The sequence below is a fragment of the Falco naumanni genome, chromosome 18 (genome assembly GCF_017639655.2).
Source record: "Falco naumanni isolate bFalNau1 chromosome 18, bFalNau1.pat, whole genome shotgun sequence".
Classification (NCBI taxonomy): Eukaryota; Metazoa; Chordata; class Aves; order Falconiformes; family Falconidae; genus Falco; species Falco naumanni.
In genome coordinates this window covers 762,220-776,269 of record NC_054071.1, presented here as the reverse complement: position 1 = coordinate 776,269, position 14,050 = coordinate 762,220, and the positions used below count along the sequence as shown (strand labels likewise).

Below are 14,050 nucleotides of genomic sequence, written 5' to 3'. Positions count from 1 at the left end.
AGCCAGTGCTCGAACTTGGCTGGTTCATCCCCCTCGCTGTGGGGAGACAGCTTGGAAACCTGCATGTGGGAAGTTCCATCCGAACACTCGGCCAGACGGGATGTAGAGCGTGGTGCCGCTCGGCAGGGCAGCAGGATGCTTTTCCAGCGGTTGGTTCAGTTCGGAGGCTGGTGTGTCCTCACCACGTGCGCTAAAGCTTCCCTTGCGCTGGTACCGAGGCCGGGCCGAGCCTGCGGCCGTCACGGCACCAGGGAGCTGCCAGCTCCCAGCGCTGCGGGCAGCTGCAGCCGCGCACGGAGGGGGAGCAGAAGAGCTTTCCCGGAGGATTTTCCATAGCCCGGTGTCTCTTCCCTTTAGGCTGTGCAGCCCTGGGAGCGACGCACCTTCCCACTCTCGTACGATCCCAGGACAGAGTGCGAGGACCAATCTGACCCCCAAGACCGGTTGTCGCGCTGCACCCGGCGCACGTCAGGCAGTAAATCCTCCCGGGAGACCGATGGCACTTCTGCTTTGCCCAACCTGGCCAGCCTCAAGAGCCGCCCCCCGCTGGCGACACCCTCCTCCTCCTCCTCTTCCTCCGCAGCAGTTCAGCGGCCAGCGCACAGATAGAGACATACGGGAAGACATGAGCAAAACCAACACACAGAACTAACTCTTGGCATTAAAGCTTCCAAAATCTGCGTTTGATATTCAAACATCCTGCCGGGAATTTTCACAGTTTTTAGTGAATTTAAGGAGTTTAGAAACTGTTTTTTGTTTTCTTTTGTTTTCTTTTTCTGTTTTTTTTTTTTTTTCCTTCTCCATGTTTCCTTGTCACACAAATGAGAGCCCCCAGATTCCTCCCAGTGGAGTGAAGCTTCGGGAGGGGAGCAGCCCACCAGACCCCCCCCTCCCTCGTTCCTCCCTTCCCCTCTTAGGTGTATAAAACTAGAGCACAGGATTTAGCTGACTAGCAGACTTCGGGGATAGTTTTTCTCAAGCAAAAGGGTGTCTTTTTCTCTTTAACCCACTCCCCCCTCCCTCCCTGAAAGGTTTTAGTGGAGTGAAATTAGTGGTGAAAAGTGATGTCTTGGGATTGCAACCTTCACTAGCTGTCTGTGTCCTCACGTGCAGAGTGTCCGCCCTGCACTCCCGCCCTTGGCATTTTCCTCCCCCAGGTTGTAGTTCCAGGTATCCCGAGGGGTGACTCTGCCCTTCCCCCATCTCCCCTTGGCCCCTGGGGCCGCCTCCTTCCTTCTCCCCCAGGCTGGGGGCAGCAGGTCCAGCCGCCCTGTCCATCGCAGGGAAAAGGAAGGACTGGAGCCCTTTAGCCGCTTCACGCACAGCTCCCGTGGGAGGAGTGGGATTTCGGAAGCAGCCTAGTTCCCACCTGGAGTGTTTTTTCTCCTGGGTCGAAGGCAGCGAGGGGAGAGTCCCCGGGACGCCCCTCAGGGACGCGGCTGGTGGCCGAGGCCAGCAGCGTGGTGCAGCCGGGAGACGCGCCCGGCGCTCGAGCTCTGCCCTCGCACCCCACGCAGGGCTGGAGAGTTGGGGTGAGGGCGGCGGAGGGAGCGTCCCGGGCTGGGGCTGCGCCACCAGGGCACTGCCGGGGTTGGGAATCGGGAAAGGGGAAAGAGAGGGAAGGAGGGCGGGGGGCTGCGGGACTGGGGGGCATCGGGATCTGTCACCACTGCTTCGCTCCACTTCCACACGCTGTCCGAGAACAGGTGTCGATTCTGTTTCATTTCCCAGTCGTCGGTCTGACCTGCCGCCTCCTGACAGGTATTTTATTTTGGAACCGAGTTTGCTGTTGTTCCTCCCCTCCCCGGCCCTTCCGCACCCGCAGTGACTCCCGGATCCCGCACACCGTTCCCATCTGTAACGCTTTCTGATCCCGACGGTGTGGCTATTGGTCCCTGTCCTGTTGCTAGCATTGTGCCTGTCTTATGTATAATCACATCACCAAAAAAAAGGAAAAAAAAATACAAAGGACATTTTTTTTTTCCATTTTGTAATCGTAAAGAAATAGTAGCTAAACTGCTTAATGGTTGGGGTTTTCACAATTTTCAACATTATCTAGTGGTTTTGGTTCTGTTCTAGTTTAAAGGATTTGTCATCGTTTCTTTTTAAAAAAAAAAACAACAATGCTACCATATCCCTCTGCATAAGTGCTTTTCTATTTATAAGGTTGAAAATTCTGAATAACCCTTTTAGCATTATAAAAAACCACAAAAAAAAAAACCACCTTGTATTTTGTAAATATTTTCTTTTCCTGCTTTGAGCTGTGTAATGTCCTTGTTATATAGAAATGCTTTTCTTCCGAGAAGCTGATCTTTGTTAATGTCTTGATTCTGTTGCAAAGCACAAATGTGCTTATAAAAAAAAAAAAAAAGAAGAAAAGATTAAAAAAAAATTAAAACTGAATTATTCTATGCAACGTGTGTTTGTGAAACGCTGGGCTGGGAAGTGGAAGGGGCCCGGCCGTGGGCGGATCAGCCGCTTCCCTCCCACCCGTGTTTCCGTGGCCTTTTCTCCCCTTTATAACGTTATTTCCCGGTCGTTGGCAGCCAGGGGGAAGCGGGATTGTTCCGCGGGATCCCCGGCGCGGGGAGGTGCGATGGAGGAGCAAGACCAGGGTTGGTGGCACTTCCCTGGGAGAGCTCGCAGGAACTCTGCCTCGTGGCACATTTTTTTATGTTACGTTTTTATTTTACGTTTTCAGTGGTACGGTCGGTGGCTGCCGAGTCGTGCCCCGGCGCAAATGCCCTGAACGGTGGGAGGTGACTCCCCTGGGTGCTGCTTGTTCCCGAGATAAGGAATTACACTTTGTGCCTCCTTACCGGGCGGCTGGGAGCAGGAAGGTGCTGGGTCATTATTAGCCAGATGATCAAAGTAGGAGGCAGCAACCTGGGCATGGCCGGGTTCATTACAGGTAATTAACAGGGGAGGTAAAATCCAATCTGAAAAGCAAATGGCAGGAGCAGCTGCGCTGTGCTGGAAGCGGCTCCGCACGAAGGGCACTCGGTGCTCTGTGGGTGCCGCTGGGCCAGGGAGGGGCGTGGGTGCCGCTGGGGGTCCGAGCAGCCCCAGGGCCCCCCACGCTGGGGGCACAAGGCTGAGGAAGGGTCCTGGCCGTGGTCACACAATGAGCCAAAACCAGAACCTGGGGCTGCTGGCGGGCGGGGCCGCGCCCCCCTGTGCCCCCCGTCGCTGCGGGGAAGGAGCTGCTGAAGCTGCACCCGGGGCCGGGTGGGATGTGGGGACAGAACAGAGAAGGACGTCGCGGGCGCCCACCTCACCCCTCCGCGGTTGCTGGCGATCCCAGCGAGTGGAGACACTGGCCCCCCAGTGCAACCAACTCCCGGCCCAAGAGGCAGCGTGTATCATAGTAATGACTTTATTTCCAAATTCACTTTTACGGCAACAGTGTAAACCAGTTGTTAAAACGCACGATACACTATGGACATCACAGACAGCAGCTAAGCTAGAATGATACACTGAGATCAAACCTTCCCTCCCCTCCCAGCGCACCGCAGGGAGCACGGGGCTGCCAGCACCACCGGCAGTCTGACACTGGAAGTTCATTTAACAAGCATTATTTTTTTTTTTTGAGTGCAGAAACATGGTTTTTTTGAATCAGTGCCGGTTTTAACCCTTTTCAGACCAAGATGTGTGTGGAGTAAAGGAAAAGCCATGGGTCAGGTCAGTCTGTCCGGCTGCTCATGGAAACCCTCAGGCCTGGGTCTGAACGCAGGGTCAGGGCTGGGGACGTGGCTCGGGCTGCTGGAAGGGGACGGTGGGGACGCGGTGGAGGGAAAGGGCTGTCCTGGGACCCCGGCAGCCCCCCGGGGAGGGCGGCAGAGGGGGCCGGGGATGCGGGCTCAGCCAAGGACAGTGGCAGCGGGAAGGGGCTGTGCACTGGAGCTCGCCCGCGCTAAGGACGCCCGCGGCGCTGGTGGCCCTCGGGAGCTGCGCAGCGGGGCCGGGGGTGGCTCAGGCCGCGGCCAGACGGGCAAGCTCAGCTACACGCATCCTGCGGCCGAAAAGGGTTAAAAGGGGTGACTGGTGCTCGGCCCTTCGCCCACTTGCTAGTTTTAGAGGACAAAAATACCACAGCGGCTCCCGCGTCCTACACCAATACAAAGATAGTCACAGACTGGAGTACAGGGTCTTACAATCATCGAGGCAACTGAAATGGAGCGAGCGACAAGCTGGACGTGGCTTTCACTTGGCCTGTTCACGCTCGTGCTGGAGCAGCCTCTCCCCAGCAGTAAAGCAGCTCCTGGGGCTGCAGAGAGAAGGTGGGACCCCCCCTCCCCGAAACCGCCACCCCCCAGACTTAACCATCCTCCTCGGGCACGGGACATGTCGCCCGTGCCCAGCACCGTACAGGAAAACCCGGCGGATCCTGCAGCAGCGTGGCAGCTTCATCAGCTCCCACCGAGGCTGGGAGCGGGTCCTGTCCAGGGAGGACAGCCTCGGTGGCAGCCAGCCGCCATCCCCGGGATGACCGGTGCCCCTGCCACACTGAGACCCCCCGCCGGCCCAGTCAGGCCAGGATTTCAGCCCCTTGCTGGGAAAGCGCAGCTCTCCGTGCCCCACGGCCCGTGGGGTGCATGGTCTGCGGCCCTGCTGGGCACCCCTCGCCGCCAGCCGTACCCCCACGGCTGGGCTGGTGCCTCGGGGGGGAGGACGCACGCTGAGCTGCACCGAGGGCATCTCAGCCTCTTTGGTTGCAGAAGGAAAGGGCACGCGGGGGTGGCCGCGGGTGCAGCACAGCCCCGGCCCCCCTCACGCCCGAGGCTGCCACAGGGATAAAAAGCAGCAAAAGAATCAACTGGGCTCGGGGCTGGCTTGGAGGACGGGGCGAGGGGTAACGCCAACCCGCCCCGGAGGGCAACCGGGGCTCAGCGCCGGGGAGCTGCCTCCGGAGCTCGGGACCGGGCCGGGGAGCTGCCGCCGCCGTCACCAGCTAAAACCTCCCTCGCGCCTTCCCCTCGCGTCCTCCTGGTTGTCTCCTACCGCTGCCAAAGGCACCGGAACAGCAGAGCCATGGAGCCGCCACTTCTGCGATCTCTTAGCTGACCTTGCAGGGGAAAAAAAAAAAAAACAACAACCCAAAAATGTCACAAGCTGCACCCAAATCCAGGGGCCATCCCAGCCCTGGAGCTGCGGGTGCCCCTCGTGCGACGCCCTGGGAGGTGCGTACCCCAGGGGTGCCGCGCGGAGCCGGGAAGCCCTGCCGCAGCCCCCAGCCCCCCCCCTGCGCTGGGCAGGGGCTCTGCGCCCACCCCTGCGCCCGGCAGACATGCGGTGCCGGGCTGCCCCATCGGCACGACCCGGAGCTGGGCGAAGCCCCCCAGGCCCCCCGCGCTGGGCTGCGGCGGAGCCGGCACGGGGCAGCTCAAAACTACTTACAGCATTTTTTTAAACACATGCTCGTTTATGAAAACAATCACCCTGGCACGGTCCAAGCATATACAGACAAATCTACTCTACGACACGAGGGGCTGCCAAAGGAATGGGGAAAAGCCTCTACTCATCCACTCAGCGGTTCCAGCACAGCCACGGAGAGGGGAACGGCCGTCCCGGGCCCCTTCCGCAATGGGATACCCCGGCGTCGCCAGTACTCCAGCTGCCGGAGCTGAGAGACCGGGTTTAGGGGATACCTGGCAGTTATCTTCATACACATCTCGGCTTTCGGAGGTAAAAACAAAAGGTTTCTTCCAAATCAGCAGGCAAATTTAATGCAGAAAGGGAGGGCACCTCCCTGCAGCCCCTGGCTGTGGCACCCAGGACCTGTGCTGCCCGCAGGCCAGACTGCCAGCCCAGCATCATCAGCGTAACGAGCTGGGAAGGTCACATCCTGCACACATGCCCTGTGCTGCGGTGTGGGGTGCTCGGGTCAGCCTCGTGCTGCGGCTGCCCCCTCTATCCCCCTCCCCGCTTCCCCAGGGCAGTGAACGCCAGGGCGGGTGGCCCCAGGCAGGGCTGGGACAGTGAGGGACCTCGCAGGGGGACAGGGAGGGAGTGGGGGACAGGCGTGGGCTGTGCGCTCCGAGGAGCAGGGGGAGAGGAGGTTTTGTACCTCATAGTGTCACTGATTTTGAAGTCCTGGAGCTAGAGCTGAATGAACAGTAAAAGCAGGTTAAATCATTAACCAGTTAGGGGATGGGGAAGCAGCTGTAAAAGGAACAGAGGAAGAAGGCCAGATTATTATTTTTGTTTCTTTTCTTTTTTTTTTCCCTTGTCTTCTCTCATCTTCGCCCGTCATGCCCTGATCACAAGCCCTGCTTGGCCAGCGAAGCAGACACTTCGTCGGCTAGCGTGGCGAGCTGGGGGGAGTCCACCATATTGATGCTGCCGGTGGAGGACACGTTGCTAAGGCGGCGCGGGGAGGCATCTCCGGAGATGGTGGGGGACTTGTAGACAATTTCAGCGCCATGGTCGGTCTTGGCTTTGGCGTTCTCGCGGAAAGTCAGCTTATGAGTCTCGATCTGCAACGAGAGGAGAGGGCGGTGAGCAGGGAGGATGCGGGACGCCGTCCGGAGAGGCTGTTTTTACCTCCAAACTGTCCACTCGGTCACCGCCGCTGTACAGCTGGGAGGAAAGCACCATTTGCTGGCCTGATGCCCCCAGTGCCCCCAGTCCTCAGGCACATCCCTTCCAGAAGCCCACACAAAGAATGGGCACGACTGGAGGGGACGGCAGGCCTGGAGCATCTCGGGATGCTGCCAAATCCTTCCCAAGTGCGCAGGCCCGGTGTGGCGGCAGGTCCCAGGCACAGGACTCGGGTGGCACAACCTGGGCTGCTCCCACTCTCCTGGCAGAGATTTACGGAAGGGGTGGGATCCCCATACGGTGCACAAGGCTTCCCCTGAACCCACAGCCCAGCTGGGCACAAAATGCTGCTCCCACAAGCCAAACCCCTCTCCCCCGGCGAGCGCGAGGGCCGGGGAGCGGAGGTGAAGTGGATGGAGTTTGCTACTTACTGGTGCCCTCCCCAGCCGAGTGCAAGGCTGGGAGCTGGCTCTCCGGGGGGGTGGGTGGCTCCAGCACCAGGGCCTGGAGCCCAGCGGGGTCTGGGCTCGGGGTCCGAGCAGCCTGGGGACAGGTCTTGTCTTCCTTGCCTTTCTCTCTCTACAGGTGAAGAAACCCGCCCAGGGCGGTGGGGTGCAAAAAATGCATCAGCAACAAAAAACAAGATCTAATAAATGTCAACCAGAAGGAAAAAGACAAAAAAAAAAAAAAAAAGAAAAGAAATAGAAAATTGGGGAGAAAAAGATCTGAAAAACAGGGCCATTCACTGACTCATAGGAAGAAGAGCAGCTGCCTTTGGAGACAGGGAGGAAAGCCTTCCCTGTGCCACAAAGGAGAGCAGGTGCTGCCGGCACAGGTACTTCGGCAGAGCACGGAGCACACCAGCTCCCCACAGGAGACCCAATGCAAGAGTAGTACCTGAACCGGGCTGAGCTCATGTTCAGTTCGTTACATTCAGGCTGAGGAGCTGTGGACTGTATGTCCAAACCTGCATCTTCTGTGTCACAGAGCAACGAGGGGACTGGGGACATGGGAAAGGCCGGGGAAGGGGCAGCAGAGCCACCCACAGCCACTCTGCGTGGAGGGCTGATGGAGCTCAACCATGCCCTGTCCCCTCCCTGTAAGCGGAGTGTCCCGCCCCAGAGCAGCCCTGCCTGGGGATGGTCCCTGGTGCGAGTGGCAACGGGCTGGACAAGGGAAATAATCGGAGGCAGCACATGAACTCAAGTTACACCAACAAGCTCCTCCAGGTGTGGATGTGGATTTAGGCAGGGTACAGGCAACTGCCACACAGGAAGGCTGACGCAGGTGATGCCACTGCTGGGTCACACCCTTGCAAATAAATTCCCCCTCCAAAGGGCAAGTTCTTCAAACTACGGCCCAGTGAATGTGCCAGGATATGAAAGAATCATCATTGTAATCATAAAATTGATGAAAATGGGCTTAGAGAAGCACAGGGCAGTCTGATGCATAGCAGCAGTGAGAGAAGGGTAAGGAAGTCAAGCGATCCCTCAGAGGCCCACACACCGCTGGGAGATGAAGAACTGGGAGGTGCACAGAGAAAACGCGGCCAAGAACAAAGTGCCAAAATACAGGAGCTGAAACACAACTTTTCCCTTCCATTGAGAAAAAAGGGTTTGAAAACCAAGCAAGATAAAACCCATTTCCCCGGAGAAATGCAGCCATGTATGTCACCAGGCTGGAGTCTCAGCTGTGCTTACCTGAGCTCCCCGCTCCCCTGCCTGCAAGGGACTTGGCTGTCCTTGAGGCGAGGCTGGAGAGGTGTTTTACTCAGCTAAGACTTACTGCGAAGTCACTATCAAAGCCTCTGGCAGGAATGGCTCACGCCCAGTTCAGTGTTTCACCTGACCTGATTGGCTTTTTTCTTTCAATTTAAATCCTCCCAAACGCACACCACTCCCTACAGAGTCCTCAGTCAGTCTCAGCTAAGACTGAGACTTGAAATAAGCAGAGAACACCTTTCCTCTGAAGTGACAGCCCACTGCAGCGTCACCTCTCCTGAATAAAGCTAAGCCTTTAATGCTCCACACTTCCACTGGGGAGCCAACACCTACTGCAGCACCCTGAGCTGCCAGCTTTGTGCCACAGCACTGGCAGTAATCGGCAATGCGAGTGCAAAAGCAGCTGCTGGCAGTGGCACCCCTTAATGAAAGGTCTGAGGCGCAAACATGTTTCTGCACAAACTTCAGAGAACAGCAGAAAGAGCAGGAAACCACGGGAGAGGACACGGCTCACAGTCACACTCATCCAGGTGGCCACAGGCCAGGAAGGGGACAGACTGCTGTCCTCACAGCTCTGCCACAGCAAATCTCCTCCAGGTCGGCAACTGCAGCCCAGGAGCCCGGGGCTCTGCCCGCCTCAGCGAGCCGCTGGCAGGAAGGCAAGCTGGCTGTGTGGGCAGCAGCCGAACAGCCTGTCCCCGGGCAGGGCGCTTCTTGTCCTCTGAAGGACAAGGTACAGAGCCCACACCACGCCAGAGCACGGGCAGCAAGTGGTTCAAGCGCTGGGGAAGCAGTGCTGCCAGGTAAGCAGAGAGGAGAGGCCGTGGCCTAAAGATGAGCTGGGTGAGGAGAACCCTCTCCAAGTCCAGGCCGACCGTTCTTTGCTTGCACGCCTGCTCACAGGGCAGCCTCCTGCACAGAACAGCGTGCCTGTGCTCGACCCAGTGCCCCTTTACCTTTTTATTTCCTCCTCCAGGGACGTGGCTGATGTTATCTAAGGACCCGATTTTCGATTGCACCTTATCTTTGAAGTCCAGTTTCTCAGATTTCACCTCCACCTGGCCACCGCCTGGAAGAGAAGAGGACAAGCTGGGTTAGCTCCTGCGCCAGCCAGGGCAGGCTGGAGAGGAAGCGCTGAGGTCAGGGGTGGCTCAGCCAAAGCGCTCTGAGGCTGAGCAGCGGGTGAGGACCAGGAGAACAGCAGCGAGAGGGACCCCTTTTTGGGAAACTCGGAAGCCAGGGCAAATGGGGACCAGAGTAGAGACCTTCCGGAGGATGCTGTGCAGAGCTGACAGACAACCCAACATTTTACAGAACCAAGGGCAGGGAGCTAACCTTACTCCCCTGAACACCAGCAGCCCCTCCTATTTACTCCTAAAAATTCCCATGTACAGCGATGTGTCGGCCCAGACAAGGGTGTCCACAGATACCAGGTCCCACCCCCTACTGCCGAGTGGTCAGGCAGAATGAAGAGGGTCTGGAAGTGACAGAGCTGGGAACAGTGTCTAGCATCCCAGGACTTGCTCTGATGCCCCAGTTGCTACACGTGGCTCCCCTCACTCCCCCAACCCTCTCCCTGTCTCCAGACACACACCGCAACGCAGCCCGCAAGCTCCAGGGACCAGCACCCGGTGCTGCCAGAAGCCGCAGAGCCAAAGGGTACCTGGTTTGTGATGGATGTTGCCCAGGGAACCACATTTGGATGTCACATGGCTCAGGTCGACTGGCTTGTAAACGATTTGAACCTGTCCGTATGAGAAAGAAAAAGGCAATGAGCTTACTGCCACCACAGGCAACCTGGGGAGGGGGAGGCACAACACACAGCGGCACCTGATCTGGATTCAAGGGAAAGGACAGCTTAAACCCCAGTAAGATTAATAATACAAAAGAAACTGTCATCAGAAATGGGAGATCATTAATACCCGTGTGCAGCAGCCTCTCTTAACAAAAGTCAGCATGCAGAAGATCACCTCTCCACAGAAGGGGGGAAGTAGAGGCAATTTTAAAGTGCTTAAGTAAGAGAGAGAGTGGAGTGGTAATTAATTAAGATTTGCATACACATCATCCAAAAGGAGGAGATATACCAGAGAGAAAACGTAAAAAATAAATACCTTTTCTGGTGTAAAACATAAAGCTTATGTCCACAAAAACTGAAAGAACAGAAATGATCAATGTGCACAGAACTTTTAAAAGAGTGACCAAAATATGCATTTCTGAAAAATGCTGCAATGGAAATAAGGTTTTAGGAAGGAAAGAAAAAAAAAAAAAAAAAAGCAAACCAAAGTCTAAATATCTGGCAAGAGTTCACATAATATAAATTAAAATGGCAATTATAGTATATTGAACCACAACAGTATTTCATGATATTATGCTGGTTTTTATTTGCTTTACCCATTATGTCTCTGAACAGGGGCTCCAGCAATTCCACTTAAACCCGCCCCATTCACAGACCAGCCACGGCGCTGGGGGGTGCCTGGGTGTGGGGCCGGCGGCCTCTTGCGCACGGACAACTGGGTTACACGAGACGCACACACAAGGAACAGTTAACGTGGAGCTGTTTAGTGGTTACGTTAGCGGTTAAACACCACACTGGAAAATACCAGTGACCGGAGAGGTCTGGAACCATAAGGCGTGTCAGGGACAGCAAACCACAGCACACACCCACCACATCAGGAGCAGGAGACAAGAGAGTGAGAAAACATCCCCATACCCCCAGAAGTTACCTTGGACCCTGGTTTTGGACTCACACCTGTGTGTGAATCAGCTCTTGCCGGAGTTAGTGGGGCAGCGCAGGAGAAATCAGATCATCAACACCTCAAGGTTGGTTCTTACTCACTGGGAAATGTCTGGCTCTCAGCAATAGCCTGGATTTCAAGGGGAGTATACGCTGCTCTCTGTGTTTTCACCAAGCACCATGGTGGGCGTGCTGCTCTCACAGAACTCAGGAAGGATGTGTCAGCAAAGGGACTTTGCAGAGGAGCTGACTCCTCAAGCAGCCAGGCAGCCTCCGGACCAACGCGGCTGGAAGCCAGCACAAAGGATTCACCGCAGCCACCGCTCTCCATCACATCCGAGCACCCTGTGCTGACTCAAAAGCCCCGGGTTGATGGTGCATCCTTCAGTTCTCACGTTAGCCCCACGCCCACCGGCTCCGTCACCCTCAGAGCTAGGTGCTGGACCACGGTGGCGCACACCACTGAGCAACACTCCCCCCTCCATCATGCAGCCAGGAAAAGGAGGGGGGAACAGCGGCTTGGTGCCATGGTCCCACCCGCCTGGAGCCAGCGCGCAGTGCATGCGGGCCTGCCTTGTCTCCGATGCTCACACATACCAAAAGGCACATTTGACAGAGAGTGGAGACAGAGAGAGGGGAGAAAAACAACCCCCCCAGGGTCTGGGAGCACATCGAAGACACAGACATGAAGGCAGTGCTGGGGAAAGATCACAAAATGCACTGGGCAGGAAGAGCGCTAGATTCAGTTGGAAAGGAGGAAACAGACCCCAAAAAGACAGTTGGCGCCTTCCTAATCCCAGCCGTGACCCCAAAGGGCCGACCAACGATTTGGGCACCACTGAGACAGGGGACTGGGAAGACCTCCCATTTCCAGAGCAAGCAATCAGCAATTGAAACACTTTCTGCTCTCATTCCAGTTCCCTTTTTTCACAGACAGGACTCCATTAACCCTTACCATCCTGCTGGGGAGCATGTAAAATGGGCACAGAGCTGCTTGCCTAGGAAACCAGTGCCAGAGACCTGGGGATCTCACCTCTCAGCATCAGCAATACTTAGGTCAACTTCTGCCTAATGCATCACCTTGTCAGAGCATCCACTGGCTTAGAAAAAAAAAAACAAAAAAAAAAACCAACCCCAGGTTACTGCAGCAACAGTTCACTCCTCTTGAAGCAGGAACGGCTGGGCAGGCCGTCGCTGCTGACAGCGTCACGGAGGATTAAGGTGCCACAGCCATCGAACCCAGGTGGTCTCTTGTTGCCCCTCTATCAGAGGAGCCCCAAGGCGCAGCTCTGCTGCCGGCACAGCCTGCGCAGCCACGTCAGCACATGGCTTTGGTCCGAGCACCCGCACCCAGAGCTGAGCTGCTGCTTTCCGAGTCAATGCAGCCAGGCAGCAATCACACAATTTTCACTGCTGGCAGAGCCTGGGGAGGGATGACAACCTCCAGCCAAAAATCCAGATAATTCTTAACCCACTACAGCTGCAAACGCTTGCCCATGGTGTGAGCTCTCGGTGGAGAAAAGGATGAGCTCACCACCCTGTGCTGAAGCTAATTACCAGCCACGGCACAGATGATTCGTGACGAACACTAACCCCTGCCATAACAAGTGGACCACCACGCACCAGGCAGTCCAGCCAGTGCAGGACCCTGGGGTAAGAAAGAGCAGAACAAGCAGGGAACCTGCTTCACAGAGGTCTGACCTCTGCAAAGCAGCTCCTCTGGCCCATGAAATAAACACAGAATGACACCAAATTTAAGATGGAGGTTGCAAACCCAGTTGGTCCCAGTGTTTATGTGCCAAGCCCTCTGCAATGCTCAGTTTCTCAGGGAGAGCATCCACAGAGATCAAAAACAGCACAAAGAAAATCCATCAGGAACATCTGAGAGGCACCAAATAGCTTCCTCAGATGGCTGCAGACCGGGCACCTGCAGACCCTGGGCTGCACTGTTTGGGGTCTCAGTGATGCATCTTCCTTGGTCCCTCATCTTTCCTGGACCCAAACTCTCCAGAGAGACTGGTGTAAATCTGTCAACCTCTGTGGAGTTTCTCCAGGTTTCTGGCACAGTAACTGAAAGCTGAGTCCAGCTATTTATCTGGGAATGGCTGGAAATGCCAGCATTCAAATCGATTAACTCAATATTACTTTAGACTCGGCCTCCATGGGCACTGCCAAACACATTTACTAGCAAGGAGATGCTTAATATTTGCACGGATCATACTTGCCTGATGGGAATGGGCAGGAAACTGCGCTTTCACGTATTGTGCAGAGTCACGTGCAATTTAGCAGTACATTAAGCAACAAAGACTGCATTTGCTTATAAATCTATCCACCTACTGCACCAGCAACTACATCACTGTCTGCTAGAGGCGACCCATCCTGCAGACAATGAGGCATTAAGCCTTCCAGGTAGTGTAAAACCTTCGAGTTAACGGGATGTTTTGTTACAGACATGGTTTCTACACAGGTCAGTTAGTTCTGTCCATGTCAGGCATGTACAGGACTTGTTAAGGTTCATCTAACCATGTCTTTTGGGTTAATGGGGTTAAATGACAGCACGTCACCAATCGCTATCTCAGGGTCACTGCAGATAGCATTGGCGATTTAGTGTATACAACATGCCACTAATAATAAGGATTATTACAGTGCATTCAAAGTGTGAAGGTACTCACACTGCCTCCTCCCGGGATGTGTTTGATATTATCCTTTGAGCCACACCTGGATTGAACGCTGCTAAAGTCCAACTTCTTATTAACAATCTGCACCTTTGGTAGCCAGAAAAGAGTCATTGCACGTCACCAATAGCTATCTGACGGCAGGGTCGCTGCAGATAGCATTGGCAGTTTAGTGTATACAACATGCCACTTATTATAAGAACTATTATAGTGCATTGAAAGTGTGAAGGTACTCACACTGCCTCCTCCTGGGATGTGTTTGATATTATCCTTTGAGCCACACTTGGATTGAACGCTGCTAAAGTCCAGCTTCTTATTAATAATCTGCACCTTTGGTAGCCAGAAAAGAGTGTGAGAAACAACATGACCATCTGCAGCTT

At 55.4% G+C, this 14,050-nt stretch overlaps 2 protein-coding genes across 21 annotated transcripts in view; one reads left to right on the top strand and one right to left on the bottom strand.

Annotated features, from left to right (window-relative positions):
* The window catches only part of KANSL1 (KAT8 regulatory NSL complex subunit 1), a 100,367-nt gene extending 97,964 nt beyond the window's left edge, over positions 1–2,403 (top strand). For all 5 annotated transcript variants that reach the window (XM_040617612.1, XM_040617611.1, XM_040617613.1 and 2 more), the window contains one exon: positions 358–2,403. In XM_040617612.1, coding sequence (XP_040473546.1) covers positions 358–609 — 252 coding nt within the window. In that variant the 3' untranslated portion in view covers positions 610–2,403. The remainder of the gene's footprint in view (positions 1–357) is intronic.
* A 957-nt stretch (positions 2,404–3,360) lies between these two features.
* MAPT (microtubule associated protein tau) overlaps positions 3,361–14,050 on the bottom strand; it is a 52,992-nt gene continuing 42,302 nt past the window's right edge. For 6 of the 16 annotated variants that reach the window (XM_040617614.1, XM_040617619.1, XM_040617621.1 and 3 more), the window contains 5 exons: positions 13,908–14,000; positions 13,668–13,760; positions 9,925–10,006; positions 9,218–9,330; positions 3,361–6,476 (listed from right to left, as the gene is read on the bottom strand). In XM_040617614.1, the coding sequence (XP_040473548.1) occupies positions 6,261–6,476; positions 9,218–9,330; positions 9,925–10,006; positions 13,668–13,760; positions 13,908–14,000 (597 nt within the window). In that variant the 3' untranslated portion in view covers positions 3,361–6,260. Of the gene's footprint in view, positions 6,477–6,971; positions 7,120–9,217; positions 9,331–9,924; positions 10,007–10,372; positions 10,412–13,667; positions 13,761–13,907; positions 14,001–14,050 lie in introns of those variants that run through there. The other 10 variants (XM_040617618.1, XM_040617623.1, XM_040617627.1 and 7 more) reach the window with 4 other exon arrangements.